Source organism: Salmo salar, chromosome ssa26, assembly GCF_905237065.1.
Source record: "Salmo salar chromosome ssa26, Ssal_v3.1, whole genome shotgun sequence".
NCBI lineage: Eukaryota > Metazoa > Chordata > Actinopteri > Salmoniformes > Salmonidae > Salmo > Salmo salar.
This window is the reverse complement of record NC_059467.1, coordinates 53,501,143-53,525,671: the sequence shown is the minus strand read 5'-3', so window position 1 is coordinate 53,525,671 and position 24,529 is coordinate 53,501,143. Positions and strand designations below refer to the sequence as shown.

The 24,529-nt window shown below is 51.8% G+C and overlaps 1 protein-coding gene across 2 annotated transcripts in view; it reads right to left on the bottom strand.

The window, feature by feature from the left end:
• The window catches only part of rhpn2 (rhophilin, Rho GTPase binding protein 2), a 60,423-nt gene that overhangs the window by 22,289 nt on the left and 13,605 nt on the right, over positions 1–24,529 (bottom strand). For both annotated transcript variants that reach the window (XM_045708120.1, XM_045708119.1), the window contains exons 2-4: positions 22,547–22,662; positions 5,932–6,060; positions 144–219 (exon numbers count right to left, since the gene is read on the bottom strand). In XM_045708120.1, coding sequence (XP_045564076.1) covers positions 144–219; positions 5,932–6,060; positions 22,547–22,662 — 321 coding nt within the window. The remainder of the gene's footprint in view (positions 1–143; positions 220–5,931; positions 6,061–22,546; positions 22,663–24,529) is intronic.

Sequence of the window (24,529 nt, the reverse complement as noted above, 5' to 3'; positions counted from 1 at the left end):
ATAAGGGAACCTGCCTGGATAAGGGAACCTGCCTGGACAAGGGAACCTGCCTGGATAAGGGAACCGGCCTGGATAAGGGAACCTGTTAAATGATCTGAAATGTACAGGTAGTGAAGAAGTGGTGAAATGGAGGTCTGTATTACCTTGAATGACACAGAGAAGTCCATTTCTTTAGTCTCCTTCAGTCCCAGCGGGATGAGAGGGATGCTGGAGGTCTCTCTGGAAACAGGAAAGGAGATATCGTTAACATGTGATATTTAACTGTTAAACAGTGATGTTAGTGGTAAATAGCGAGGCTCAGAGTTTTATGGTCCCGTGGTGGCTCAGTTGGTAGAGCATGGTGTTTGCAACGCCAGGGTTGTGGGTTCGATTCCCACGGGGGGACCAGTACGGAGAAGAAAAAAAAAAAATGTATGAAATGTATGCATTCACTACTGTAAGTCGCTCTGGATAAGAGCGTCTGCTAAATGACTAAGATGTAAAATGTACACACATTAACAGCCATATTGTTGAAGTGACATAACAGACAGGTTGGTAGTTAAAGGGGTGAATCCGAACTTCCATTTAAGTCACATTTTCACTTAGTAATCCCATTGACATCAATACATAACTAAATTAAATATTTAAAAATTGGGAGAAAGTTTAGATTTGCTATTCAGATTGCAGGTCAGAGGGAACACCCTTTGACAACAGTCTCTCTTTACATACAGACACGCCAACACTGCCCCACAATACACTGCAACCCAGAACAAATACCCAGGGGTATCTGGGTCCACCTTACTCACACCAACAGGGCCCCCCACCTTACAGGCTGACTACACCGCTCGCGTTGCAAAATACATTTAGAGGAGGGGAGAGGAGAGAGTTTGACCTGATATAGAGGAGGGGAGAGGAGAGAGTTTGACCTGATATAGAGGAGGGGAGAGGAGAGAGTTTGACCTGATATAGAGGAGGGGAGAGGAGAGAGTTTGACCTGATATAGAGGAGGGAGAGGAGAGGGGAACTGCTAGTGCAATGAAAAAAGGTAGTGAGCGTTTTTACTTTTCAGTCCAGGGAATTCAACCCAGATATCCCTGAGCACCTCTTGGAGCGTTCCATCCCTCAGTAAAAAAAACACCCAAACACACAGACCACAAAGCATTGTGGGTTGTTTTCAGACGTGTTCAACACTAAGAGAGTTAACTTGGAGCTTCTCCAGGAGACGTGGGTTAGGTGGTCACTGTAGTCTGGGGCTTGCCACTACATTCTCTATATAGTGCCCTACTTTTTCACCAGGAAACACATGGCTCTGGTCTAAAGTAGTGCACTATATAGGGAATAGGATGCCATAGAGATCTGGTCTAAAGTAATGCACTATATAGGGAATAGGGTGCCATAGGGCTCTGGTCTAAAGTAGTGCACTATATAGGGAATAGGGTCCTGTAGGGCTCTGGTCTAAACTAGTGCACTATATAGGGAATAGGGTCCTGTAGGGCTCTGGTCTAAAGTAATGCACTACGTAGGGATTAGGGTGCGGTTTGGGATGCATCCTAGGCGTGCTTCACCCTCAGCCAGGCTGTGTGTTTTATACAGGTCGTTAGATATCCCTGTTCCGTCTCACACAAACAGCCTTAGAAAAGGAACTGGACCACAAAAACACACCGACCAAGAGGCAAGTAGGCCAACGCCATATTACAAAGGCTTTTAATCCTCCTTCTGGGAATCTGTACAAGATAATACTCAGAGAGGACAATGCAATGGATGGTACAACAGACAGTACCAATTCACCAGGATGGGTCTGGCACCCTACTCCCCTCTGGGTCTGGCACCCTACTCCCCTCTGGGGTCTGGCACCCTACTCCCCTCTGGGGTCTGGCACCCTACTCCCCTCTGGGGTCTGGCACCCTACTCCCCTCGGGGGTCTGGCACCCTACTCCCCTCTGGGGTCTGGCACCCTACTCCCCTCTGGGGTCTGGCACCCTACTCCCCTCTGGGGTCTGGCACCCTACTCCCCTCTGGGGTCTGGCACCCTACTCCCCTCTGGGGTCTGGCACCCTACTCCCCTCTGGGGACTGGCACCCTACTCCCCTCTGGGGTCTGGCACCCTACTCCCCTCTGGGGTCTGGCACCCTACTCCCCTCTGGGGTCTGGCACCCTACTCCCCTCTGGGGTCTGGCACCCTACTCCCCTCTGGGGTCTGGCACCCTACTCCCCTCTGGGTCTAATCAAAAGTAGTGCACAGAGAAATAGGGTGCCATTTGGGCCGGTCAGATCTTCTCACCAGAATTGTAAGAAAGAGAACGTGCTTGGGCCAGGCTCCAGGGGCTCCGATTGGGCCTCAGATAGGGCACTCTGACCAACCAGGATGTTCTGTTTGTTTCTGGTTGTCATGGAGAACATGGCGTCTTACCGAGGAGTGTGTGTGTGTGTGTCTGCATACAGATGGAAGTTCAGGGTGTTTTCCACTGCCAACTGTCATACTTGAGTAAAAGTGAAAGTCACCCAGTAAAATACTACTTGTGTAAAAGTAAAAAAAAAAAAAAAAAAGGTATTTGGTTTTAAAAATACTTAAGTATCAAAAGTGAAAATGATTTCAAATTCCTTATATTAAGCAAACCAGAGATTTTATAGTTTTTTTCTTGTTTTAATAAACGTGGGTAATCTGCCTCTACCATCAGTCCTATTAGCTAACGTACAATCATTGGATGACACATTTAGATACCGTTTTTTAATATTTTATGTTGTTTCACCGAGTCGTGGCTGAACGACAACAGGGATAACGTCAAGCTGGCGGGGTTTTGGCCGTAACGGCAAGATAGAACAGTCGCCTCCGGTAAGAAAAGCGGTTTCGATCTGTTTATATTTGTAAACAACAGCTGGTGCACGAAATCTAATATTAAAAAGGAAGTCTGGAAGTTTTGCTCACCTGAGGTAGAGTATCTCATGATAAGCCGTAGACCACACTATTTACTTTAAGAGATGTTTATCTATATATTTTTACATAGCTTTCCATTTACTACCACAAACCGTTGCTGGCACTAAGATCGCACTCAATGAGCTGTAGAAGGCAATGAGCAAACAGGAAACCGCTCATCAAGAGGCGGCGCTCCTAGTGGCCGGGGACTTTAATGCAGGGAAACTGAAATCCGTTTGACCCAATTTCTACCAGCATGTTAAAATGTGCAACCAGAGGGAAAAAAAAAAAACAATTCTAGACCATCTTTACTCCACACAGGGAGACACGTACAAAGCGTCTCCCTCGCCCTCCATTTGGCAAATCTGACCATAATTATATCCTCCCGATTCCTGCTTACAAGCAAAAACGAAAGCAGGAAGTACCAACTAAGTTCAACGTTGGGTGTTTGTTATATTCTACGATAGGAGCTTTGAAAGGGCAAGCTATTTCCAGCAATAACTTGGTTAGAACGTGGAGCATTCGCAAAATGGTGTATACAAGCTGTACCCATCTAGATGTTGAGACACACAAAACCAAAACAAAAAAAATGGCTCACAACTGTGAGCTGCTTGCTAACTGAAGGCGCGTCCCCATGCTAACTGAAGGCGGGTCCCCATGCTAACTGAAGGCGGGTCCCCATGCTAACTGAAGGCGGGTCCCCATGCTAACTGAAGGCGGGTCCCCATGCTAACTGAAGGCGGGTCCCCATGCTAACTGAAGGCGGGTCCCCATGCTAACTGAAGGCGGGTCCCCATGCTAACTGAAGGCGGGTCCCCATGCTAACTGAAGGCGGGTCCCCATGCTAACTGAAGGCGGGTCCCCATGCTAACTGAAGGCGGGTCCCCATGCTAACTGAAGGCGGGTCCCGATGCTAACTGAAGGCGGGTCCCCATGCTAACTGAAGGCGCGTCCCCATGCTAACTGAAGGCGGGTCCCCATGCTAACTGAAGGCGGGTCCCCATGCTAACTTCCTCATCAGACAATACGAGTGGGTGTAAATCTTCTGAGATCACTTGGTTCCTCATCCGTTATCCTTCGTTTCTGTTCTCAACCAGACAGGCCAGTTCTTTTCCCTCGCTCTGTTGCTCTCGCTCCCTCTCTCTCTCTCTCTCTCTCTCTCACCAGCTCTTTGTTTTGATGGGAAGCCTCTGAGTTGCTGCGGTGCACGTCAGCCTAATCAAAGCATGTCAAAGCTCTCCGCATTCCACAGCAATGTGCACGTTGTGTGTTTATTAAGGTTCACGGTGTTTTATTTAAGGCCCAGATGACTGTAGTGTATTTAGGTTCACGGTGTTTTATTTAAGGCCCAGATGACTGTAGTGTATTTAGGTTCACGGTGTTTCATTTAAGGCCCAGATGACTGTAGTGTATTTAGGTTCACGGTGTTTCATTTAAGGCCCAGTTGACTGTAGTGTATTTAGGTTCACGGTGTTTCATTTAAGGCCCAGTTGACTGTAATGTATTTTAGGTTTTATTGTTTTATTTAAGACGGGTCCTACGGACGAGTTCACATCCTCTAGCAACAACTGAACTCATTCAACACTCTGACATCAGAAACCAGATTGTAATAAACCCTAGAAGAAGAGAAATGGAGGAGGTCCTATCAGAACTTAATCCAGGAACTTGTCCTCTCCCATCTGGACGACTGCAACTCGCTGTTGGCTGGGTTCCCCTCTGGTGCCATCAAACCCCCTGCAACTCATCCAGAACCCTGCAGCCTGCCTGGTGCTCAACCTTCCCAAGTTCTCCCATGTCGCCCCGCTCCTCCTCCGCACACTCCACTGGCTTCCTGTCGAAGCTCACATCCACTACAAGACCGCGGTGCTTACCTACGGAGCAGCAAGAGGAACTGCCCCTCCCTACATTAGGGCTACGCTCAAACCCTACACCCCAACCAGAGCACTCCGTCCTGCCACCTCAGGTGTCTTGGCCCTCCCACCCCAACCAGAGCACTCTGTCCTGCCACCTCAGGTGTCTTGGTCCTCCCAACCAGAGCACTCCGTCCTGCCACCCCAGGTGTCTTGGCCCTCCCACCCCAACCAGAGCACTCTGTCCTGCCACCTCAGGTGTCTTGGCCCTCCCACCCCAACCAGAGCACTCTGTCCTGCCACCTCAGGTGTCATGGTCCTCCCACTCCGTCCTGCCACCCCAGGTGTCTTGGCCCTCCCACCCCAACCAGAGCACTCCGTCCTGCCACCCCAGGTGTCTTGGCCCTCCCACCCCAACCAGAGCACTCTGTCCTGCCACCCCAGGTGTCTTGGCCCTCCCACCCCAACCAGAGCACTCCGTCCTGCCACCCCAGGTGTCTTGGCCCTCCCACCCCAACCAGAGCACTCCGTCCTGCCACCCCAGGTGTCTTGGTCCTCCCAACCAGAGCACTCTGTCCTGCCACCCCAGGTGTCATGGCCCTCCCAACCAGAGCACTCCGTCCTGCCACCCCAGGTGTCTTGGTCCTCCCAACCAGAGCACTCTGTCCTGCCACCCCAGGTGTCATGGCCCTCCCACCCCAGGTGTCATGGCCCTCCCACCCCAGGTGTCATGGCCCTCCCACCCCAGGTGTCATGGCCCTCCCACCCCGTCCTGCCACCCCAGGTGTCATGGCCCTCCCAGCCTAATGGAGGAACCAGCTTCCCCCTTGGGGGAGGCTATGTACAAAAACCACAGTAATTTCCAAAACGGTTCACCCGATAGGATTGAAAATATCCTCAAATTATAAACCTACAGTCCTTAAATCTCATAGTTAAATCCAAAATGCTGGAGTACAGAGCCAAAACAACAGCTTGTTTCACCAATACTTTAGAGATCACTGTATGGTTATATTACATATGACGTTATGGCCAATTCTCACGTGACCACATGTAGCATGATAGGTAGGGTGGTTGGGGGGTAAAGAGGAGTAGACAGGGCGGCGTTTAAAAAAGGGGCAGCGTTTTAAAAAAGGGGCGGCGTTTTTAAAAAAGGGGCGGCGTTTTTAAAAAGGGGCGTCGTTTACTCACTGGATGTTCTGGTAGACGTCCACTGAGCTGTTGAGCCCCTCCAGTTGTTCCATGAGCAGCTGCAGGTTAGAGTTTATGTAGCTCAGCTCCAGGCCGACCATCTCACACACTTTGTTGTTGGACGTCGCCCTGGAGACGGGAAGAGGAAAGGATAAAGACATGTTAGCGTCCACAATACGAACTGAAGAAAAAAAAAGAGGGTTGTAGGAGTATACAAGAACAACGGTCATCACCCTACATGATAAGGCTGTCCCCCAGCCATCACCCTACATGATAAGGCTGTCCCCTAGCCATCACCCTACACGATAAGGCTGTCCCCTAGCCATCACCCTACACGGTAAAGCAGTGATAAGGCTGTCCCCTAGCCATCACCCTACACGATAAGGCTGTCCCCTAGCCATCACCCTACACGGTAAAGCAGTGATAAGGCTGTCCCTAGCCATCACCCTACACGGTAAAGCAGTGATAAGGCTGTCCCCAGCCATCACCCTACACGATAAGGCTGTCCCCTAGCCATCACCCTACATGATAAGGCTGTCCCCTAGCCATCACCCTGCATGATAAGGCTGTCCCCTAGCCATCACCCTACATGATAAGGCTGTCCCCTAGCCATCACCCTACATGATAAGGCTGTCCCCTAGCCATCACCCTACATGATAAGGCTGTCCCCTAGCCATCACCCTGCATGATAAAGCAGTGATAAGGCTGTCCCCTAGCCATCACCCTGCATGATAAAGCAGTGATAAGGCTGTCCCCTAGCCATCACCCTACATGATAAGGCTGTCCCCTAGCCATCACCCTACATGATAAGGCTGTCCCCTAGCCATCACCCTACACGGTAAAGCAGTGATAAGGCTGTCCCTAGCCATCACCCTACACGATAAGGCTGTCCCCCAGCCATCACCCTACATGATAAGGCTGTCCCCCAGCCATCACCCTACATGATAAGGCTGTCCCCTAGCCATCACCCTACACGGTAAAGCAGTGATAAGGCTGTCCCCAGCCATCACCCTGCATGATAAGGCTGTCCCCTAGCCATCACCCTACATGATAAGGCTGCCCCCTAGCCATCACCCTACACGATAAGGCTGTCCCCTAGCCATCACCCTACATGATAAGGCTGTTCCCAGCCATCACCCTACATGATAAGGCTGTCCCCTAGCCATCACCCTACACGGTAAAGCAGTGTTAAGGCTGTCCCCTAGCCATCACCCTGCATGATAAGGCTGTCCCCTAGCCATCACCCTACATGATAAGGCTGTCCCGTAGCCATCACCCTACATGATAAGGCTGTCCCCTAGCCATCACCCTACATGATAAGGCTGTCCCCTAGCCATCACCCTACATGATAAGGCTGTTCCCAGCCATCACCCTACATGATAAGGCTGTCCCCAGCCATCACCCTACATGATAAGGCTGTCCCCTAGCCATCACCCTACACGGTAAAGCAGTGATAAGGCTGTCCCCAGCCATCACCCTACATGATAAGGCTGTCCCCTAGCCATCACCCTGCATGATAAAGCAGTGATAAGGCTGTCCCCTAGCCATCACCCTACATGATAAGGCTGTCCCCAGCCATCACCCTACACGGTAAAGCAGTGATAAGGCTGTCCCCAGCCATCACCCTACATGATAAAGCAGTGATAAGGCTGTCCCCAGCCATCACCCTACATGATAAGGCTGTCCCCAGCCATCACCCTACATGGTAAAGCAGTGATAAGGCTGTCCCCTAGCCATCACCCTACATGATAAGGCTGTCCCCTAGCCATCACCCTACACGGTAAAGCTGTCCCCTAGCCATCACCCTACACGATAAGGCTGTCCACTAGCCATCACCCTACATGATAAGGCTGTCCCTAGCCATCACCCTACATGATAAGGCTGTCCCCTAGCCATCACCCTACATGATAAAACAGTGATAAGGCTGTCCCCCAGCCATCACCCTACACGGTAAAGCAGTGATAAGGCTGTCCCCAGCCATCACCCTACATGGTAAAGCAGTGATAAGGCTGTCCCCAGCCATCACCTTACATGATAAAGCAGTGATAAGGCTGTCCCCAGCCATCACCCTACATGGTAAAGCAGTGATAAGGCTGTCCCCAGCCATCACCTTACATGATAAAGCAGTGATAAGGCTGTCCCCAGCCATCACCCTACATGATAAAGCAGTGTTAAGGCTGTCCCCTAGCCATCACCCTACATGATAAAGCAGTGATAAGGCTGTCCCCTAGCCATCACCCTACATGATAAAGCAGTGATAAGGCTGTCCCCAGCCATCACCCTACATGATAAGGCTGTCCCCCAGCCATCACCCTACATGATAAGGCTGTCCCCTAGCCATCACCCTACATGATAAAACAGTGATAAGGCTGTCCCCAGCCATCACCCTACATGGTAAAGCAGTGATAAGGCTGTCCCCAGCCATCACCCTACACGGTAAAGCAGTGATAAGGCTGTCCCCAGCCATCACCCTACATGATAAAGCAGTGATAAGGCTGTCCCCAGCCATCACCCTACACGATAAAGCAGTGATAAGGCTGTCCCCTAGCCATCACCCTGCATGATAAAGCAGTGATAAGGCTGTCCCCAGCCATCACCCTACATGATAAAGCAGTGATAAGGCTGTCCCCAGCCATCACCCTGCATGATAAAGCAGTGATAAGGCTGTCCCCTAGCCATCACCCTGCATGATAAAGCAGTGATAAGGCTGTCCCCTAGCCATCACCCTACATGATAAGGCTGTCCCCTAGCCATCACCCTACATGATAAGGCTGTCCCCTAGCCATCACCCTACACGGTAAAGCAGTGATAAGGCTGTCCCTAGCCATCACCCTACACGATAAGGCTGTCCCCCAGCCATCACCCTACATGATAAGGCTGTCCCCCAGCCATCACCCTACATGATAAGGCTGTCCCCTAGCCATCACCCTACACGGTAAAGCAGTGATAAGGCTGTCCCCAGCCATCACCCTGCATGATAAGGCTGTCCCCTAGCCATCACCCTACATGATAAGGCTGCCCCCTAGCCATCACCCTACACGATAAGGCTGTCCCCTAGCCATCACCCTACATGATAAGGCTGTTCCCAGCCATCACCCTACATGATAAGGCTGTCCCCTAGCCATCACCCTACACGGTAAAGCAGTGTTAAGGCTGTCCCCTAGCCATCACCCTGCATGATAAGGCTGTCCCCTAGCCATCACCCTACATGATAAGGCTGTCCCGTAGCCATCACCCTACATGATAAGGCTGTCCCCTAGCCATCACCCTACATGATAAGGCTGTCCCCTAGCCATCACCCTACATGATAAGGCTGTTCCCAGCCATCACCCTACATGATAAGGCTGTCCCCAGCCATCACCCTACATGATAAGGCTGTCCCCTAGCCATCACCCTACACGGTAAAGCAGTGATAAGGCTGTCCCCAGCCATCACCCTACATGATAAGGCTGTCCCCTAGCCATCACCCTGCATGATAAAGCAGTGATAAGGCTGTCCCCTAGCCATCACCCTACATGATAAGGCTGTCCCCAGCCATCACCCTACACGGTAAAGCAGTGATAAGGCTGTCCCCAGCCATCACCCTACATGATAAAGCAGTGATAAGGCTGTCCCCAGCCATCACCCTACATGATAAGGCTGTCCCCAGCCATCACCCTACATGGTAAAGCAGTGATAAGGCTGTCCCCTAGCCATCACCCTACATGATAAGGCTGTCCCCTAGCCATCACCCTACACGGTAAAGCTGTCCCCTAGCCATCACCCTACACGATAAGGCTGTCCCCTAGCCATCACCCTACATGATAAGGCTGTCCCTAGCCATCACCCTACATGATAAGGCTGTCCCCTAGCCATCACCCTACATGATAAAACAGTGATAAGGCTGTCCCCCAGCCATCACCCTACACGGTAAAGCAGTGATAAGGCTGTCCCCAGCCATCACCCTACATGGTAAAGCAGTGATAAGGCTGTCCCCAGCCATCACCTTACATGATAAAGCAGTGATAAGGCTGTCCCCAGCCATCACCCTACATGGTAAAGCAGTGATAAGGCTGTCCCCAGCCATCACCTTACATGATAAAGCAGTGATAAGGCTGTCCCCAGCCATCACCCTACATGATACAGCAGTGATAAGGCTGTCCCCTAGCCATCACCCTACATGATAAAGCAGTGATAAGGCTGTCCCCTAGCCATCACCCTACATGATAAAGCAGTGATAAGGCTGTCCCCAGCCATCACCCTACATGATAAGGCTGTCCCCCAGCCATCACCCTACATGATAAGGCTGTCCCCTAGCCATCACCCTACATGATAAAGCAGTGATAAGGCTGTCCCCTAGCCATCACCCTGACAGTGGACTCCAACATGTCAGAACATGTTCTGTTATTTCCACAACCAGTAAAAGAGGGCTTGAGATAAAACCCTGCTGGAACAACGAAGGGTTTTTCCACAGCTGTCAAAACCCAAACACAAAGTCTCCCACCAAGGAGATGTCTCCATCGTTCTGGTCAGCTGACCTTATAGACCTCAGAGAGACCGGTCTTCACCCTGGGTGTCTGCTTAACACAACGGGCCTCACAGCTAGCCTGACCTGTCAGTTGGAGAGGACAGACAGACAGCCTATCATCCAGACAGACAGACAGCCTATCATCCAGACAGACAGACATCCTATCATCCAGACAGACAGACAGACATCCTATCATCCAGCCAGACAGACATCCTATCATCCAGCCAGACAGCCTATCATCCAGCCAGACAGCCTATCATCCAGCCAGACAGCCTATCATCCAGCCAGACAGCCTATCATCCAGCCAGACAGCCTATCATCCAGCCAGCCAGCCAGCCAGCCAGCCAGCCAGACAGACAGCCTATCATCCAGACAGCCTATCATCCAGACAGCCTATCATCCAGACAGACAGCCTATCATCCAGACAGACAGCCTATCATCCAGACAGACAGACAGACAGACAGACAGACTATCATCCAGCCAGACAGACAGACAGACTATCATCCAGCCAGACAGACAGACAGACAGACAGACAGACAGACAGACAGACAGACAGACAGACAGACAGACAGACAGACAGACAGACAGTTTCTCTTACAAGAAGCTGTGAAGCCTGCCGCCACCTTGTCTTTTTACATATTGCTTGGTTTACGTACGGAAGGAGGGAAGGACAGACGTACAATTATGAGACTGGCTGTCAGATCTCTTGGGGTCGCAGGGCGGGCACACTGGGCCTCTTGGGGTCGCAGGGCGGGCACACTGGGCCTCTTGGGGTCGCAGGGCGGGCACACTGGGCCTCTTGGGGTCGCAGGGCGGGCACACTGGGCCTCTTGGGGTCAAAGAGCAGAGAGAGGACTGGGCTAGCGGGGCCTGACCCAGGAGAGAGGACTGGGCTAGTGGGGCCTGACCCAGGAGAGAGGACTGGGCTAGTGGGGCCTGACCCAGGAGAGAGGACTGGGCTAGTGGGGCCTGACCCAGGAGAGAGGACTGGGCTAGTGGGGCCTGACCCAGGAGAGAGGACTGGGCTAGTGGGGCCTGACCCAGGAGATTGACAGAGGACTGACTGGAGCCAAGCGAGGTCCATGGGAACTGCTCAGTTGAGGCATAGTCTGAGTCCCAGATGGCACCCTATTCTCTATATAGTACACTACTTTAGACCAGGGCCAATAGGGGGTGTGTGCCATTTGGGACACAGTTAATTGAGGTTTCCTGACCTGGCTCTGATATCGGCCTAGATGGGCTCAGGGGAAAGAATTCATCCGGCTCGTCACACACCAATACATGGAAACACTTAGACCCCAATGTGTGGTGTGGTCGAGCCTCAGCCATTCTCCTGAATCTGCACATTTTATTTATCATGGCATCAAGTTCCATGTATTTCGAGGGGTTTTGAGAAGGACCTCTTCCAGAGAGGAAGTGAAGGACCCCTGAGGTCAGACTAGATACAGTGAGTCTCAAAATGGTACCCTATTCACTATATAGTGCACTACTTTACACCAGGGCCCATAGGGCTCAGGCCAATAGTAGTGCACTATATAGGAAATAGGGTGCCATAGGGGACGCAACCATAATGACAGATCCCGACTCCGGTAGCTCAGTTCACACAGGAGAGAGACAGTAAAGAGACAGGAGACAGTAGAGACACAGTAAAGAGACAGGAGAGAGACAGGAGACAGTAGAGACACAGTAAAGAGACAGGAGAGAGACAGGAGACAGTAGAGACACAGTAAAGAGACAGGAGAGAGACAGGAGACAGTAGAGACACAGTAAAGAGACAGGAGAGAGACAGGAGACAGTAGAGACACAGTAAAGAGACAGGAGAGAGACAGGAGACAGTAGAGACACAGTAAAGAGACAGGAGAGAGACAGGAGACAGTAGAGACACAGTAAAGAGACAGGAGAGAGACAGGAGACAGTAGAGACACAGTAAAGAGACAGGAGAGAGACAGGAGACAGTAGAGACACAGTAAAGAGACAGGAGAGAGACAGTAAGAACAGGAGACAGAAAGACAAGAGAGAGCCGGTAAAGAGACAGTAAGAACAGTAGAGAGACAGGAGAGAGACAGTAGAGAGACAGGAGAGAGACAGTAAGAACAGTAGAGAGACAGGAGAGAGACAGTAGAGAGACAGGAGAGAGACAGTAGAGAGACAGTAGAGAGACAGGAGAGAGACAGTAGAGTGACAGGAGAGAGACAGTAGAGAGACAGGAGAGAGACAGTAGAGAGACAGTAGAGTGACAGGAGAGAGACAGTAGAGTGACAGGAGAGAGACAGTAGAGAGACAGGAGAGAGACAGTAAGAACAGTAGAGAGACAGTAAGAACAGTAGAGAGACAGTAAGACAGTAGAGAGACAGTAGAGTGACAGGAGAGAGACAGTAGAGAGACAGGAGAGAGACAGTAAGAACAGTAGAGAGACAGTAAGAACAGTAGAGAGACAGTAAGAACAGTAGAGCCAGTGGAGACAGTAGAGACAGTAAACACGATAGAGACAGTAGAGACCAGGGGATTATTATCAGGGAGTGACTCCACAGAAATAAACCTGGACAAACCAGTCGGTCTGGTCGGTACACTTCTTTACCTGCTGCAAGGAGAGAGGAGGAACGTAGAACTACTGAAACCCCACAACAGACAGAGATAGAGGCCAGGTACGGGTATAGGGGGAGGACAGAGAGAGAGAGAGAGAGAGAGAGAGAGAGAGAGAGAGAGAGAGAGAGAGAGAGAGAGAGAACACGAGAGAGAACGAGAGACCAGGTGAGGGGAGGACAGAGGAATAAATAAAGGTCACCTTTGTAATTCACCTGCCTCTCTCTCTCTGCCACTCCTCAGGAGCCAGGAATGCTGTCCCATTCCAGGTGACCAGCCAGGTAGAAAAGACAGGTGGAACATAATCCATCTCTTCAGACCTGCTTATTGTTTTGAAAGTTCAATGTCCACTACCAAATCAATATAATATAATCATTTACACCATTTAACAGACACTTTTATCCAACGCAACTTACAGTAACGCGTGCATCCATTTTGTTTTTTTTACATATGGGTGGCCCCAGGAATCAAAACCCACGATCCTCGTATTACAAGCATCATGCTCTATCAACTGATCTCCAGAGAATCACCTAAATCCTCAGGTATACATGTTGGAATAATCTCTCTCTCTCTCTCTCTCTCTCTCTCTCTCTCTCTCTCTCTCTCTCTCTCTCTCTCTCTCTCTCTCTCTCTCTCTCTCTCTCTCTCTCTCTCTCTCTCTCTCTCTCTCTCTCTCTCTCTCTCTCTCTCTCTCTCTCTCTCTCTCTCTCTCTCTCTCTCTCTCTCTCTCTCTCTCTCTCTCTCTCTCTCTCTCTCTCTCTCTCTCTCTCTCTCTCTCTCTCTCTCTCTCTCTCTCTCTCTCTCTCTCTCTCTCTCTCTCTCTCTCTCTCTCTCTCTCTCTCTCTCTCTCTCTCTCTCTCTCTCTCTCTCTCTCTCTCTCTCTCCTCCCCTTATACCCTCACCTGGCCTCTCTCTCTCTCTTTCTGTCCTCCCCTTATACCCTCACCTGGCCTCTCTCTCTCTCTCTCTCTCTCCTCCCCCTATACCCTCACCTGGCCTCTCTCTCTCTCCTTCTGTCCTCCCCCTATACCCTCACCTGGCCTCTCTCTCTCTCTCTCTCTCTCTCTTTCTGTCCTCCCCCTATACCCTCACCTGGCCTCTCTCTCTCTCTTTCTGTCCTCCCCCTATACCCTCACCTGGCCTCTCTCTCTCTCTCTCTTTCTGTCCTCCCCCTATACCCTCACCTGGCCTCTCTCTCTCTCTCGCTCTCTCTCCTCCCCCTATACCCTCACCTCGCCTCTCTCTCTCTTTCTGTCCTCCCCCCTATACCCTCACCTGGCCTCTCTCTCTTTCTGTCCTCCCCCTATACCCTCACCTGGCCTCTCTCTCTCTCTCTCTCTCTGTCCTCCCCCTATACTCTCACCTGGCCTCTCTCTCTCTCTCTTTCTGTCCTCCCCCTATACCCTCACCTGGCCTCTCTCTCTCTCTTTCTGTCCTCCCCCTATACCCTCACCTGGCCTCTCTCTCTCTCTCTCCTTCTGTCCTCCCCCTATACCCTCACCTGGCCTCTCTCTCTTTCTGTCCTCCCCCTATACCCTCACCTGGCCTCTCTCTCTCTCTCCTTCTGTCCTCCCCCTATACCCTCACCTGGCCTCTCTCTCTTTCTGTCCTCCCCCTATACCCTCACCTGGCCTCTCTCTCGCTCTCTCTTTCTGTCCTCCCCCTATACCCTCACCTGGCCTCTTAACCACTCAAGAAACATAAAAGTACCTGAAACTTCAAAAACACAGTCTCTCTGCACCTACTCATTGGTTGTACCCGCTGCGGTGTTGGCAGACAAACACACACACACCCGCTGAGTTAATCTTCTGGCCCCAGTCCTTACCCACTGTGGACTGGGCCAAAGAGGGCTAGCAGTTAGCCTGTAAATAATGGGAGGAATGCAGGGCTCTCTGAAGCAGACAGGCTGCTCCCAGTACAGCCTCATGGAAATCTCAGTACCTTAGATAACACCTAGGTCTAATCAAACAGAGAGACTGGTCCCCCAGGTCAGGGTTCAGACAGAGAGACTGGTCCCCCAGGTCAGGGTTCAGACAGAGAGACTGGTCCCCCAGGTCAGGGTTCAGACAGAGAGACTGGTCTACTGACTGGTCTCCCAGGTCAGGGTTCAGCATCCCACATAGATGCAGAAGGTAAACAATGAAAGAGAGATCTTACAAGGTACCACTAGATACCTACCAATTCCCCGCCACCTACCAATCCCCCGCCACTAGATACCTACCAATCCCCCGCCACCTACCAATCCCCCGCCACTAGATACCTACCAATCCCCCGCCACTAGATACCTACCAATCCCCCGCCACCTACCAATCCCCCGCCACTAGATACCTACCAATCCCCCGCCACTAGATACCTACCAATCCCCAACCACCTACCAATCCCCCCGCCACCTACCAATCCCCCCACCACTAGATACCTAGTCATTCATACTTTCTTTATCCAGAATGCTGAATACACGTTTCCATATATGTGATTCACTTCACTTTTACACTAAAAAAAAAGTATATTCATGCACATCCTCTGTTGCCCCCCCCGTTCCCTCTCTGTTCCCCCCTCTGCTCCCCTCTCTAAAATGAGTGACAATAAACCTCAAAGTAACCCCGGGGTCAGATCTGCAGGCCCACAGGGCTGGATTGACAATTCCTGTGTGTGTGTGTAGAAATCAGTAACTAGTTTGACCTTTAACCCCGTCCACTAAAACCGGGGCAGGGAGTGGGGTGACAGACAGAGAGAGAGACAGGAGGAAGGAGTGAGCGACAGGTCGACCACCCCCACTTACAGAGGCACACCTAACCTTCTATGTCACAACCAACAGTAGGCAACGCCCATTCTCCTGGTGGCGTTAAGAGCAGAGCAGCCATGTTGTTTTTACCTCAGCTTTCTCCACCTGCCATCCGACTGCTTCTGTTACGGTCTGTGTTACTGTCGCTAGAAAGAGAGCCTGTCTGCCAGTCATTTCCATAGCACACCACGGTCCACAACTGGCGTGACAACGGCCCGACTTAAACATAGCAAAGAAATACTCAATTATCTAACATCTTTCACCGGGAAGGGAGGGAGAACGAGAGAGAAAGAGTGAGAGACTAGACTATTCAGGGGACTGTCAGGCTGATCCAAGGTACCTCAGTAAAGACTAGACTATTCAGGAGACTGTCAGGCTGATCCAAGCTACCTCAGTAAAGACTAGACTATTCAGGAGACTGTCAGGCTGATCCAAGCTACCTCAGTAAGGACTAGCCTATTCAGGGGACTGTCAGGCTGATCCAAGGTACCTCAGTAAAGACTAGACTATTCAGGAGACTGTCAGGCTGATCCAAGCTACCTCAGTAAAGACTAGACTATTCAGGAGACTGTCAGGCTGATCCAAGCTACCTCAGTAAGGACTAGCCTATTCAGGGGACTGTCAGGCTGATCCAAGGTACCTCAGTAAAGACTAGACTATTCAGGAGACTGTCAGGCTGATCCAAGCTACCTCAGTAAAGACTAGACTATTCAGGAGACTGTCAGGCTGATCCAAGGTACCTCAGTAAAGACTAGACTATTCAGAAGACTGTCAGGCTGATCCAAGCTACCTCAGTAAGGACTAGCCTATTCAGGAGACTGTCAGGCTGATCCAAGCTACCTCAGTAAAGACTAGACTATTCAGGAGACTGTCAGGCTGATCCAAGGTACCTCAGTAAAGACTAGACTATTCAGAAGACTGTCAGGCTGATCCAAGCTACCTCAGTAAGGACTAGCCTATTCAGGGGACTGTCAGGCTGATCCAAGGTACCCCAGTAAGGACTAGACTATTCAGGAGACTGTCAGGCTGATCCATATACTGTATTCCATATAGTCCAGAAAGTATTTTGAATTAGGTTGAATTTGATATATGGTGCTGTATGAGAGCATTCCTGTGGGCAAGCCAAGCCTCTCCTAGCCCATACTCCCAACGCTCCCTCCATACCCCAGCTGCAGCCATAACGTCCTCTACTGGAATCATATTACAGGCTGTTCATATCAGCTCCTCCTGGCTGCTACAGGCCTCAGCCAAACCACACAACCACAAGGGGAGAGGAGGAGGAGGAGAGGAGGAGACACCAGTGAGGAGGGGAGAGGAGGAGGAGACACCAGTGAGGAGGGGAGAGGAGGAGGAGAGGAGAGGAGGGGAGGAGACACAGTGAGGAGGGGAGAGGAGGAGGAGAGGAGGGGAGAGGAGAGGAGGGGAGGGGAGAGGAGAGGAGGGGAGGAGACACAGAGAGGAGAGGGAGAGAGGAGGAGGAGAGGAGAGGAGACACAGAGAGGAGGAGACACAGAGAGGAGGGGAGAGGAGGAGGAGACACAGAGAGGAGGGGAGAGGAGGAGGAGACACAGAGAGGAGGGGAGAGGAGGAGGAGACACAGAGAGGAGGGGAGAGGAGGAGGAGGAGAGGGGGCAGAGGGGGGGCAGGAGGAGGAGAGGGGGGGCAGAGGGAGAGGAGGGGCAGAGGGAGAGGAGGAGGAGGAGAGGGGGGGGGCAGAGGGAGAGGAGGAGGAGGAGAGGGGGGGCAGAGGGAGAGGAGGAGGAGGAGAGGGGGGGCAGAGGGAGAGGAGGAGGAAGAGAGGGGGGGCAGAGGGAGAGGAGGAGGGGCAGAGGGAGAGGTGGGGCAGAGGGAGAGGTGGGGCAGAGGGAGAGGAGGAGGAGGAGGAGAGGGGGGAGAGGAGGAGGAGGAGGAGAGGGGGGAGAGGAGGAGGAGGAGGAGAGGGGGGCAGAGGGAGAGGAGGAGGAGGAGGAGAGGGGGGCAGAGGGAGAGGAGGAGGAGGAGGAGAGGGGGGGCAGAGGGAGAGGAGGAGGAGGAGGAGAGGGGGGGCAGAGGGAGAGGAGGAGGAGGAGAGGCAGAGGGAGAGGAGGAGGAGGAGAGGCAGAGGGAGAGGAGGAGGAGGAGAGGCAGAGGGAGAGGAGGAGGAGGAGAGGCAGAGGGAGAGGAGGAGGGGGAGGAGAGGGGGGGGAGAAGGGGGGCAGAGGGAGAGGAGGAGGAGGAGAGGGGCAGAGGGAGAGGAGGAGGAGGGGGGGCAGAGGGAGAGGAGGAGGAGGAGGGGGGGGCAGAGGGAGAGGAGGAGGAGGAGGAGAGGGGGGCAGAGGGAGAGGAGGAGGAGGAGGAGAGGGGGGCAGAGGGAGAGGAGGAGGAGGAGAGGGGGGGCAGAGGGAGAGGAGGAGGAGGAGAGGGGGGCAGAGGGAGAGGAGGAGGAGGAGAGGGGGCAGAGGGAGAGGAGGAGGAGGAGAGGGGGCAGAGGGAGAGGAGGAGGAGGAGGAGAGGGGGGGAGAGGGAGAGGAGGAGGAGGAGGAGGAGAGGGGGGGCAGAGGGAGAGGAGGAGGAGGAGAGGGGGGCAGAGGGAGAGGAGGAGGAGGAGGAGGAGGAGGAGAGGGGGGGCAGAGGGAGAGGGAGGGTGATGGGTAACAAAGCTGCTGTTGACGTCAGAGAGATTTGTCCCACTGTGGCACGAGCCCGCCTGGCACCATGGCAACGGACAACACACTAAACAGTAGGCCAGGTCACCGGGGCAACCGATTATCCAGGCATCATCATTATCTGTGTTTACTAACCTGGACCGTACACACACACACACACACAGAGAGAGAGGCATTCTGGGAAAACACAGAACAGCCTCGCCTCACCACAGATCAAATACAAAAAACTTTATTGGCAACCTTGGAGGTTACAAATCGTATTTCCTGAGGCATACGGACCACTAATGAAGATGACAGGGGGTTCCCAGGTCCAGAATCTGATTCAGACAAGAACAGGAGAAACCGCCAGTTCACAGTGTGTCTCCAGGTTTATATAAAACGCTTATTTGGTTTATAAAGGTTCATCTCTTATTTCCAATCCTGGCCCGGGTTGAGCTGGTCGGGTTGAGCTGGTCTGGCACCCTGACCCGGGTTGAAATGGTCGTGCACCCTGGCCCGGGTTGAGCTGGTCGGGTTGAGCTGGTCTGGCACCCTGACCCGGGTTGAGCTGGGCTGGGTCTTATGTTGACAGCCATGTGAGGTGTGGCTCATTAGCTCATTGACAGGCCCAGCCAGTCCACTACAATACCTCACTGTTTTTGTTACGAGGTGTTACCTCTGAGCTACATTCATATCACAGGGATGGAAGCTTTCTGTCAATCACAAGAAAAACATCCCAACAGTTTCTCAACCATCAACTTTATGCAAACCAGATCTCTATACCTGGTTGTCATCACAACGGGACATCCAGAGAGGACCGCCCAATCACAACGGGACATCCGGAAAGGACCGCCCAATCACAACGGGACATCCAGAGAGGATCGCCCAATTACAACGGGACATCCGGAGAGGACCGCCCAATCACAACGGGACATTCAGAGAGGATCGCCCAATCACAACGGGACATCCGGAGAGGATCGCCCAATCACAACGGGACACCCAGAGAGGACCGCCCAATCACAACGGGACATCCAGAGAGGACCGCCCAATCACAACGGGACATCCAGAGAGGACCGCCCAATCACAACGGGACATCCGGAGAGGACCGCCCAATCACAACGGGACATCCGGAGAGGATCGCCCAATCACAACGGGACATCCGGAGAGGATCGCCCAATCACAACGGGACATCCAGAGAGGATCGCCCAATCACAACTGGACACCCAGAGAGGATCGCCCAATCCGCAACGGGACATCCAGAGAGGATCGCCCAATCCGCAACGGGACACCCAGAGAGGATCGCCCAATCACAACGGGACATCCAGAGAGGATCGCCCAATCACAACGGGACATCCGGAGAGGATCGCCCAAACCACATGTCACCTAGTCCATGTCAACTATGTTATAACATGTCGCCTAGTCCATGTCAACTATGTTATAACAGGTCACCTAGTCCATGTCAACTATGTTATAACAGGTCACCTAGTCCATGTCAACTATGTTATAACAGGTCACCTAGTCCATGTCAACTATGTTATAACATGTCGCCTAGTCCATGTCAACTATGTTATAACAGGTCGCCTAGTCCATGTCAACTATGTTATAACAGGTCGCCTAGTCCATGTCAACTATGTTATAACAGGTCGCCTAGTCCATGTCAACTATGTTATAACAGGTCACCTAGTCCATGTCAACTATGTTATAACATGTCGCCTAGTCCATGTCAACTATGTTATAACAGGTCGCCTAGTCCATGTCAACAATGTTATAACATGTCGCCTAGTCCATGTCAACTATGTTATAACAGGTCACCTAGTCCATGTCAACTATGTTATAACAGGTCACTTAGCTAACATTGGAATCTAGACCATAAACTTAGCAACATGCACTGCAAAACAACACTACTGCCACCTTCTGGTTTGGAGTATTTTAACAAGGCTGGGTGGCTGACGACTTCAAGGTCTTTGCTGTGTGAACACATAAAAAAAGATAGGAAAAACTCCCTAGAAAGGCAGGAACCTACATCTGCATTACTTGATGATTCATGGGGAAACTAGAGAAGCCAGAAGAGGACTGGCCACCCCTGGTTCCTCTCTAGGTTTCTTCCTAGGTTCTGGCCTTTCTAGGGAGTTTTTCCTAGCCACCCCTCATAGCCTGGTTCCTCTCTAGGTTTCTTCCTAAGGTTCTGGCCTTTCTAGGGAGTTTTTCCTAGCCACCCCTCATAGCCTGGTTCCTCTCTAGGTTTCTTCCTAGGTTCTGGCCTTTCTAGGGGAGTTTTTCCTAGCCACCCCTCATAGCCTGGTTCCTCTCTAGGTTTCTAATCTCCACCCGGCACAGCCAGAAGAGGACTGGCCACCCCTCATAGCCTGGTTCCTCTCTAGGTTTCTTCCTAGGTTCTGGCCTTTCTAGGGGAGTTTTTCCTAGCCACCCCTCATAGCCTGGTTCCTCTCTAGGTTTCTAATCTCCACCCGGCACAGCCAGAAGAGGACTGGCCACCCCTCATAGCCTGGTTCCTCTCTAGGTTTCTTCCTAGGTTCTGGCCTTTCTAGGGGAGTTTTTCCTAGCCACCCCTCATAGCCTGGTTCCTCTCTAGGTTTCTTCCTAGGTTTTGGCCTTTCTAGGGAGTTTGTCCTAGCCACCGTGCTTCTACACCTGCATTGCTTGCTGTTTGGGGTTTTAGGCTGGGTTTCTGTACAGCACTTTGAGATATCAGCTGATGTAAGAAGGGCTATATAAATACATTTGATTGATTGGCTGCCAACACTCTGTTCAGGAAGTGTTATTAAGTAACGTCGGCAAGAAAACGTTTGACATTTCTACCGGTGTTTCTGAGCTATGAGGAATGTTTTGTCTTCGAGTCGCTGTTTGATCTCAAGCAGCATTCCGACAGTAGAGACTGTGGTGACAGCGGGATGACAGACAGACAGACAGGGGGATGACAGACAGACAGGGGGATGACAGACAGACAGACAGGGGGATGACAGACAGGGGGATGACAGACAGACAGACAGACAGCGGGATGACAGACAGGGGGATGACAGACAGACTGACAGACAGAGGGATGACAGACAGCGAGAGGGATGACAGACAGCGAGAGGGATGACAGACAGCGAGAGGGATGACAGACAGCGAGAGGGATGACAGACAGCGAGAGGGATGACAGACAGCGAGAGGGATGACAGACAGCGAGAGGGATGACAGACAGCGAGAGGGATGACAGACAGCGAGAGGGATGACAGACAGACAGGGGGATGACAGACAGACAGGGGGATGACAGACAGACAGGGGGATGACAGACAGACAGGGGGATGACAGACGACAGGGGGATGACAGACGACAGGGGGATGACAGACGACAGGGGGATGACAGACGACAGGGGGATGACAGACGACAGGGGGATGACAGACGACAGGGGGATGACAGACGACAGGGGGATGACAGAGAGGAGGACTGAAACCCTTCGACAACAACAACGTGGCCCTGTCCTCTACATATTCAGGCCCCCTGCTGAACGGACTAAGGTTACTATGGTAACTACCCTAAGGTTACTACGGTAACTACTCTAAGGTTACTACGGTAAATACTCTAAGGTTACTATGGTAATTACTCTAAGGTTACTATGGTAATTACTCTAAGGTTACTATGGTAATTACTCTAAGGTTACTATGGTAATTACTCTAAGGTTACTATGGTAATTACTCTAAGGTTACTACGGTAATTACTCTAAGGTTACTACGGTAATAACTTGAATAGTTGTTGACAACATCTGGAGACCTCTGCGTGGATGGGTTGGATGCTGGGACAGTGACTGACTTACCGAACAGGGCCTGTTCAGCTGGAATGGAGACTGTGTGTGTGTGTGTGACTGTGTGTGTGTGTGTGTGTGTGTGTGTGTGTGTGTGTGTGTGTGTGTGAGAGAGAGACTGTGTGTGTGTGAGAGACTGTGTGTGTGTGTGTATGAGACTGTGTGTGAGAGAGACTGTGTGTGTGTGTGTGTGTGTGTGTGTGAGAGAGACTGTGTGTGTGTGAGAGACTGTGTGTGTGTGAGAGACTGTGTGTGTGTGAGAGACTGTGTGAGAGACTGTGTGTGTGTGTGTGTGTGTGTGTGTGTGTACGTACCTCAGTAAATTCTCTGCCCCAGCTCTCATCCTCATCTGTCTGATGATCTGTTGGTTGATACTGGCTCTCTCATTCTGCAGCTTGGAGCGGCCCGTCAGCGCTAGAGGATTACATCCCTACAGGACAGACAGGAAGAGAACAGTCTGTCAGGGCTAGAGGATTACATCCCTACAGGACAGACAGGAAGAGAACAGTCTGTCAGGGCTGGAGGATTACACCCCTACAGGACAGACAGACAGGAAGAGAACAGTCTGTCAGGGCTAGAGGATTACATCCCTACAGGACAGACAGGAAGAGAACAGTCTGTCAGGGCTAGAGGATTACATCCCTACAGGACAGACAGGAAGAGAACAGTCTGTCAGGGCTGGAGGATTACACCCCTACAGGACAGACAGGAAGAGAACAGTCTGTCAGGGCTAGAGGATTACACCCCTACAGGACAGACAGACAGGAAGAGAACAGTCTGTCAGGGCTAGAGGATTACACCCCTACAGGACAGACAGACAGGAAGAGAACAGTCTGTCAGGGCTAGAGGATTACATCCCTACAGGACAGACAGGAAGAGAACAGTCTGTCAGGGCTAGAGGATTACACCCCTACAGGACAGACAGACAGGAAGAGAACAGTCTGTCAGGGCTAGAGGATTACATCCCTACAGGACAGACAGGAAGAGAACAGTCTGTCAGGGCTAGAGGATTACACCCCTACAGGACAGACAGACAGGAAGAGAACAGTCTGTCAGGGCTAGAGGATTACACCCCTACAGGACAGACAGACAGGAAGAGAACAGTCTGTCAGGGCTAGAGGATTACATCCCTACAGGACAGACAGGAAGAGAACAGTCTGTCAGGGCTGGAGGATTACACCCCTACAGGACAGACAGACAGGAAGAGAACAGTCTGTCAGGGCTAGAGGATTACATCCCTACAGGACAGACAGGAAGAGAACAGTCTGTCAGGGCTAGAGGATTACACCCCTACAGGACAGACAGACAGGAAGAGAACAGTCTGTCAGGGCTAGAGGATTACATCCCTACAGGACAGACAGGAAGAGAACAGTCTGTCAGGGCTGGAGGATTACACCCCTACAGGACAGACAGACAGGAAGAGAACAGTCTGTCAGCGCTAGAGGATTACACCCTTACAGGACAGACAGACAGGAAGAGAACAGTCTGTCAGGGCTAGAGGATTACACCCCTACAGGACAGACAGGAAGAGAACAGTCTGTCAGGGCTGGAGGATTACACCCCTACAGGACAGACAGACAGGAAGAGAACAGTCTGTCAGGGCTGGAGGATTACACCCCTACAGGACAGACAGGAAGAGAACAGTCTGTCAGGGCTAGAGGATTACACCCCTACAGGACAGACAGACAGGAAGAGAACAGTCTGTCAGGGCTAGAGGATTACACCCCTACAGGACAGACAGACAGGAAGAGAACAGTCTGTCAGGGCTGGAGGATTACACCCCTACAGGACAGACAGGAAGAGAACAGTCTGTCAGGGCTAGAGGATTACATCCCTACAGGACAGACAGACAGGAAGAGAACAGTCTGTCAGGGCTGGAGGATTACACCCCTACAGGACAGACAGGAAGAGAACAGTCTGTCAGGGCTGGAGGATTACACCCCTACAGGACAGACAGGAAGAGAACAGTCTGTCAGGGCTAGAGGATTACATCCCTACAGGACAGACAGACAGGAAGAGAACAGTCTGTCAGGGCTGGAGGATTACACCCCTACAGGACAGACAGGAAGAGAACAGTCTGTCAGGGCTGGAGGATTACACCCCTACAGGACAGACAGACAGGAAGAGAACAGTCTGTCAGGGCTAGAGGATTACATCCCTACAGGACAGACAGACAGGAAGAGAACAGTCTGTCAGGGCTAGAGGATTACACCCCTACAGGACAGACAGACAGGAAGAGAACAGTCTGTCAGGGCTGGAGGATTACACCCCTACAGGACAGACAGACAGGAAGAGAA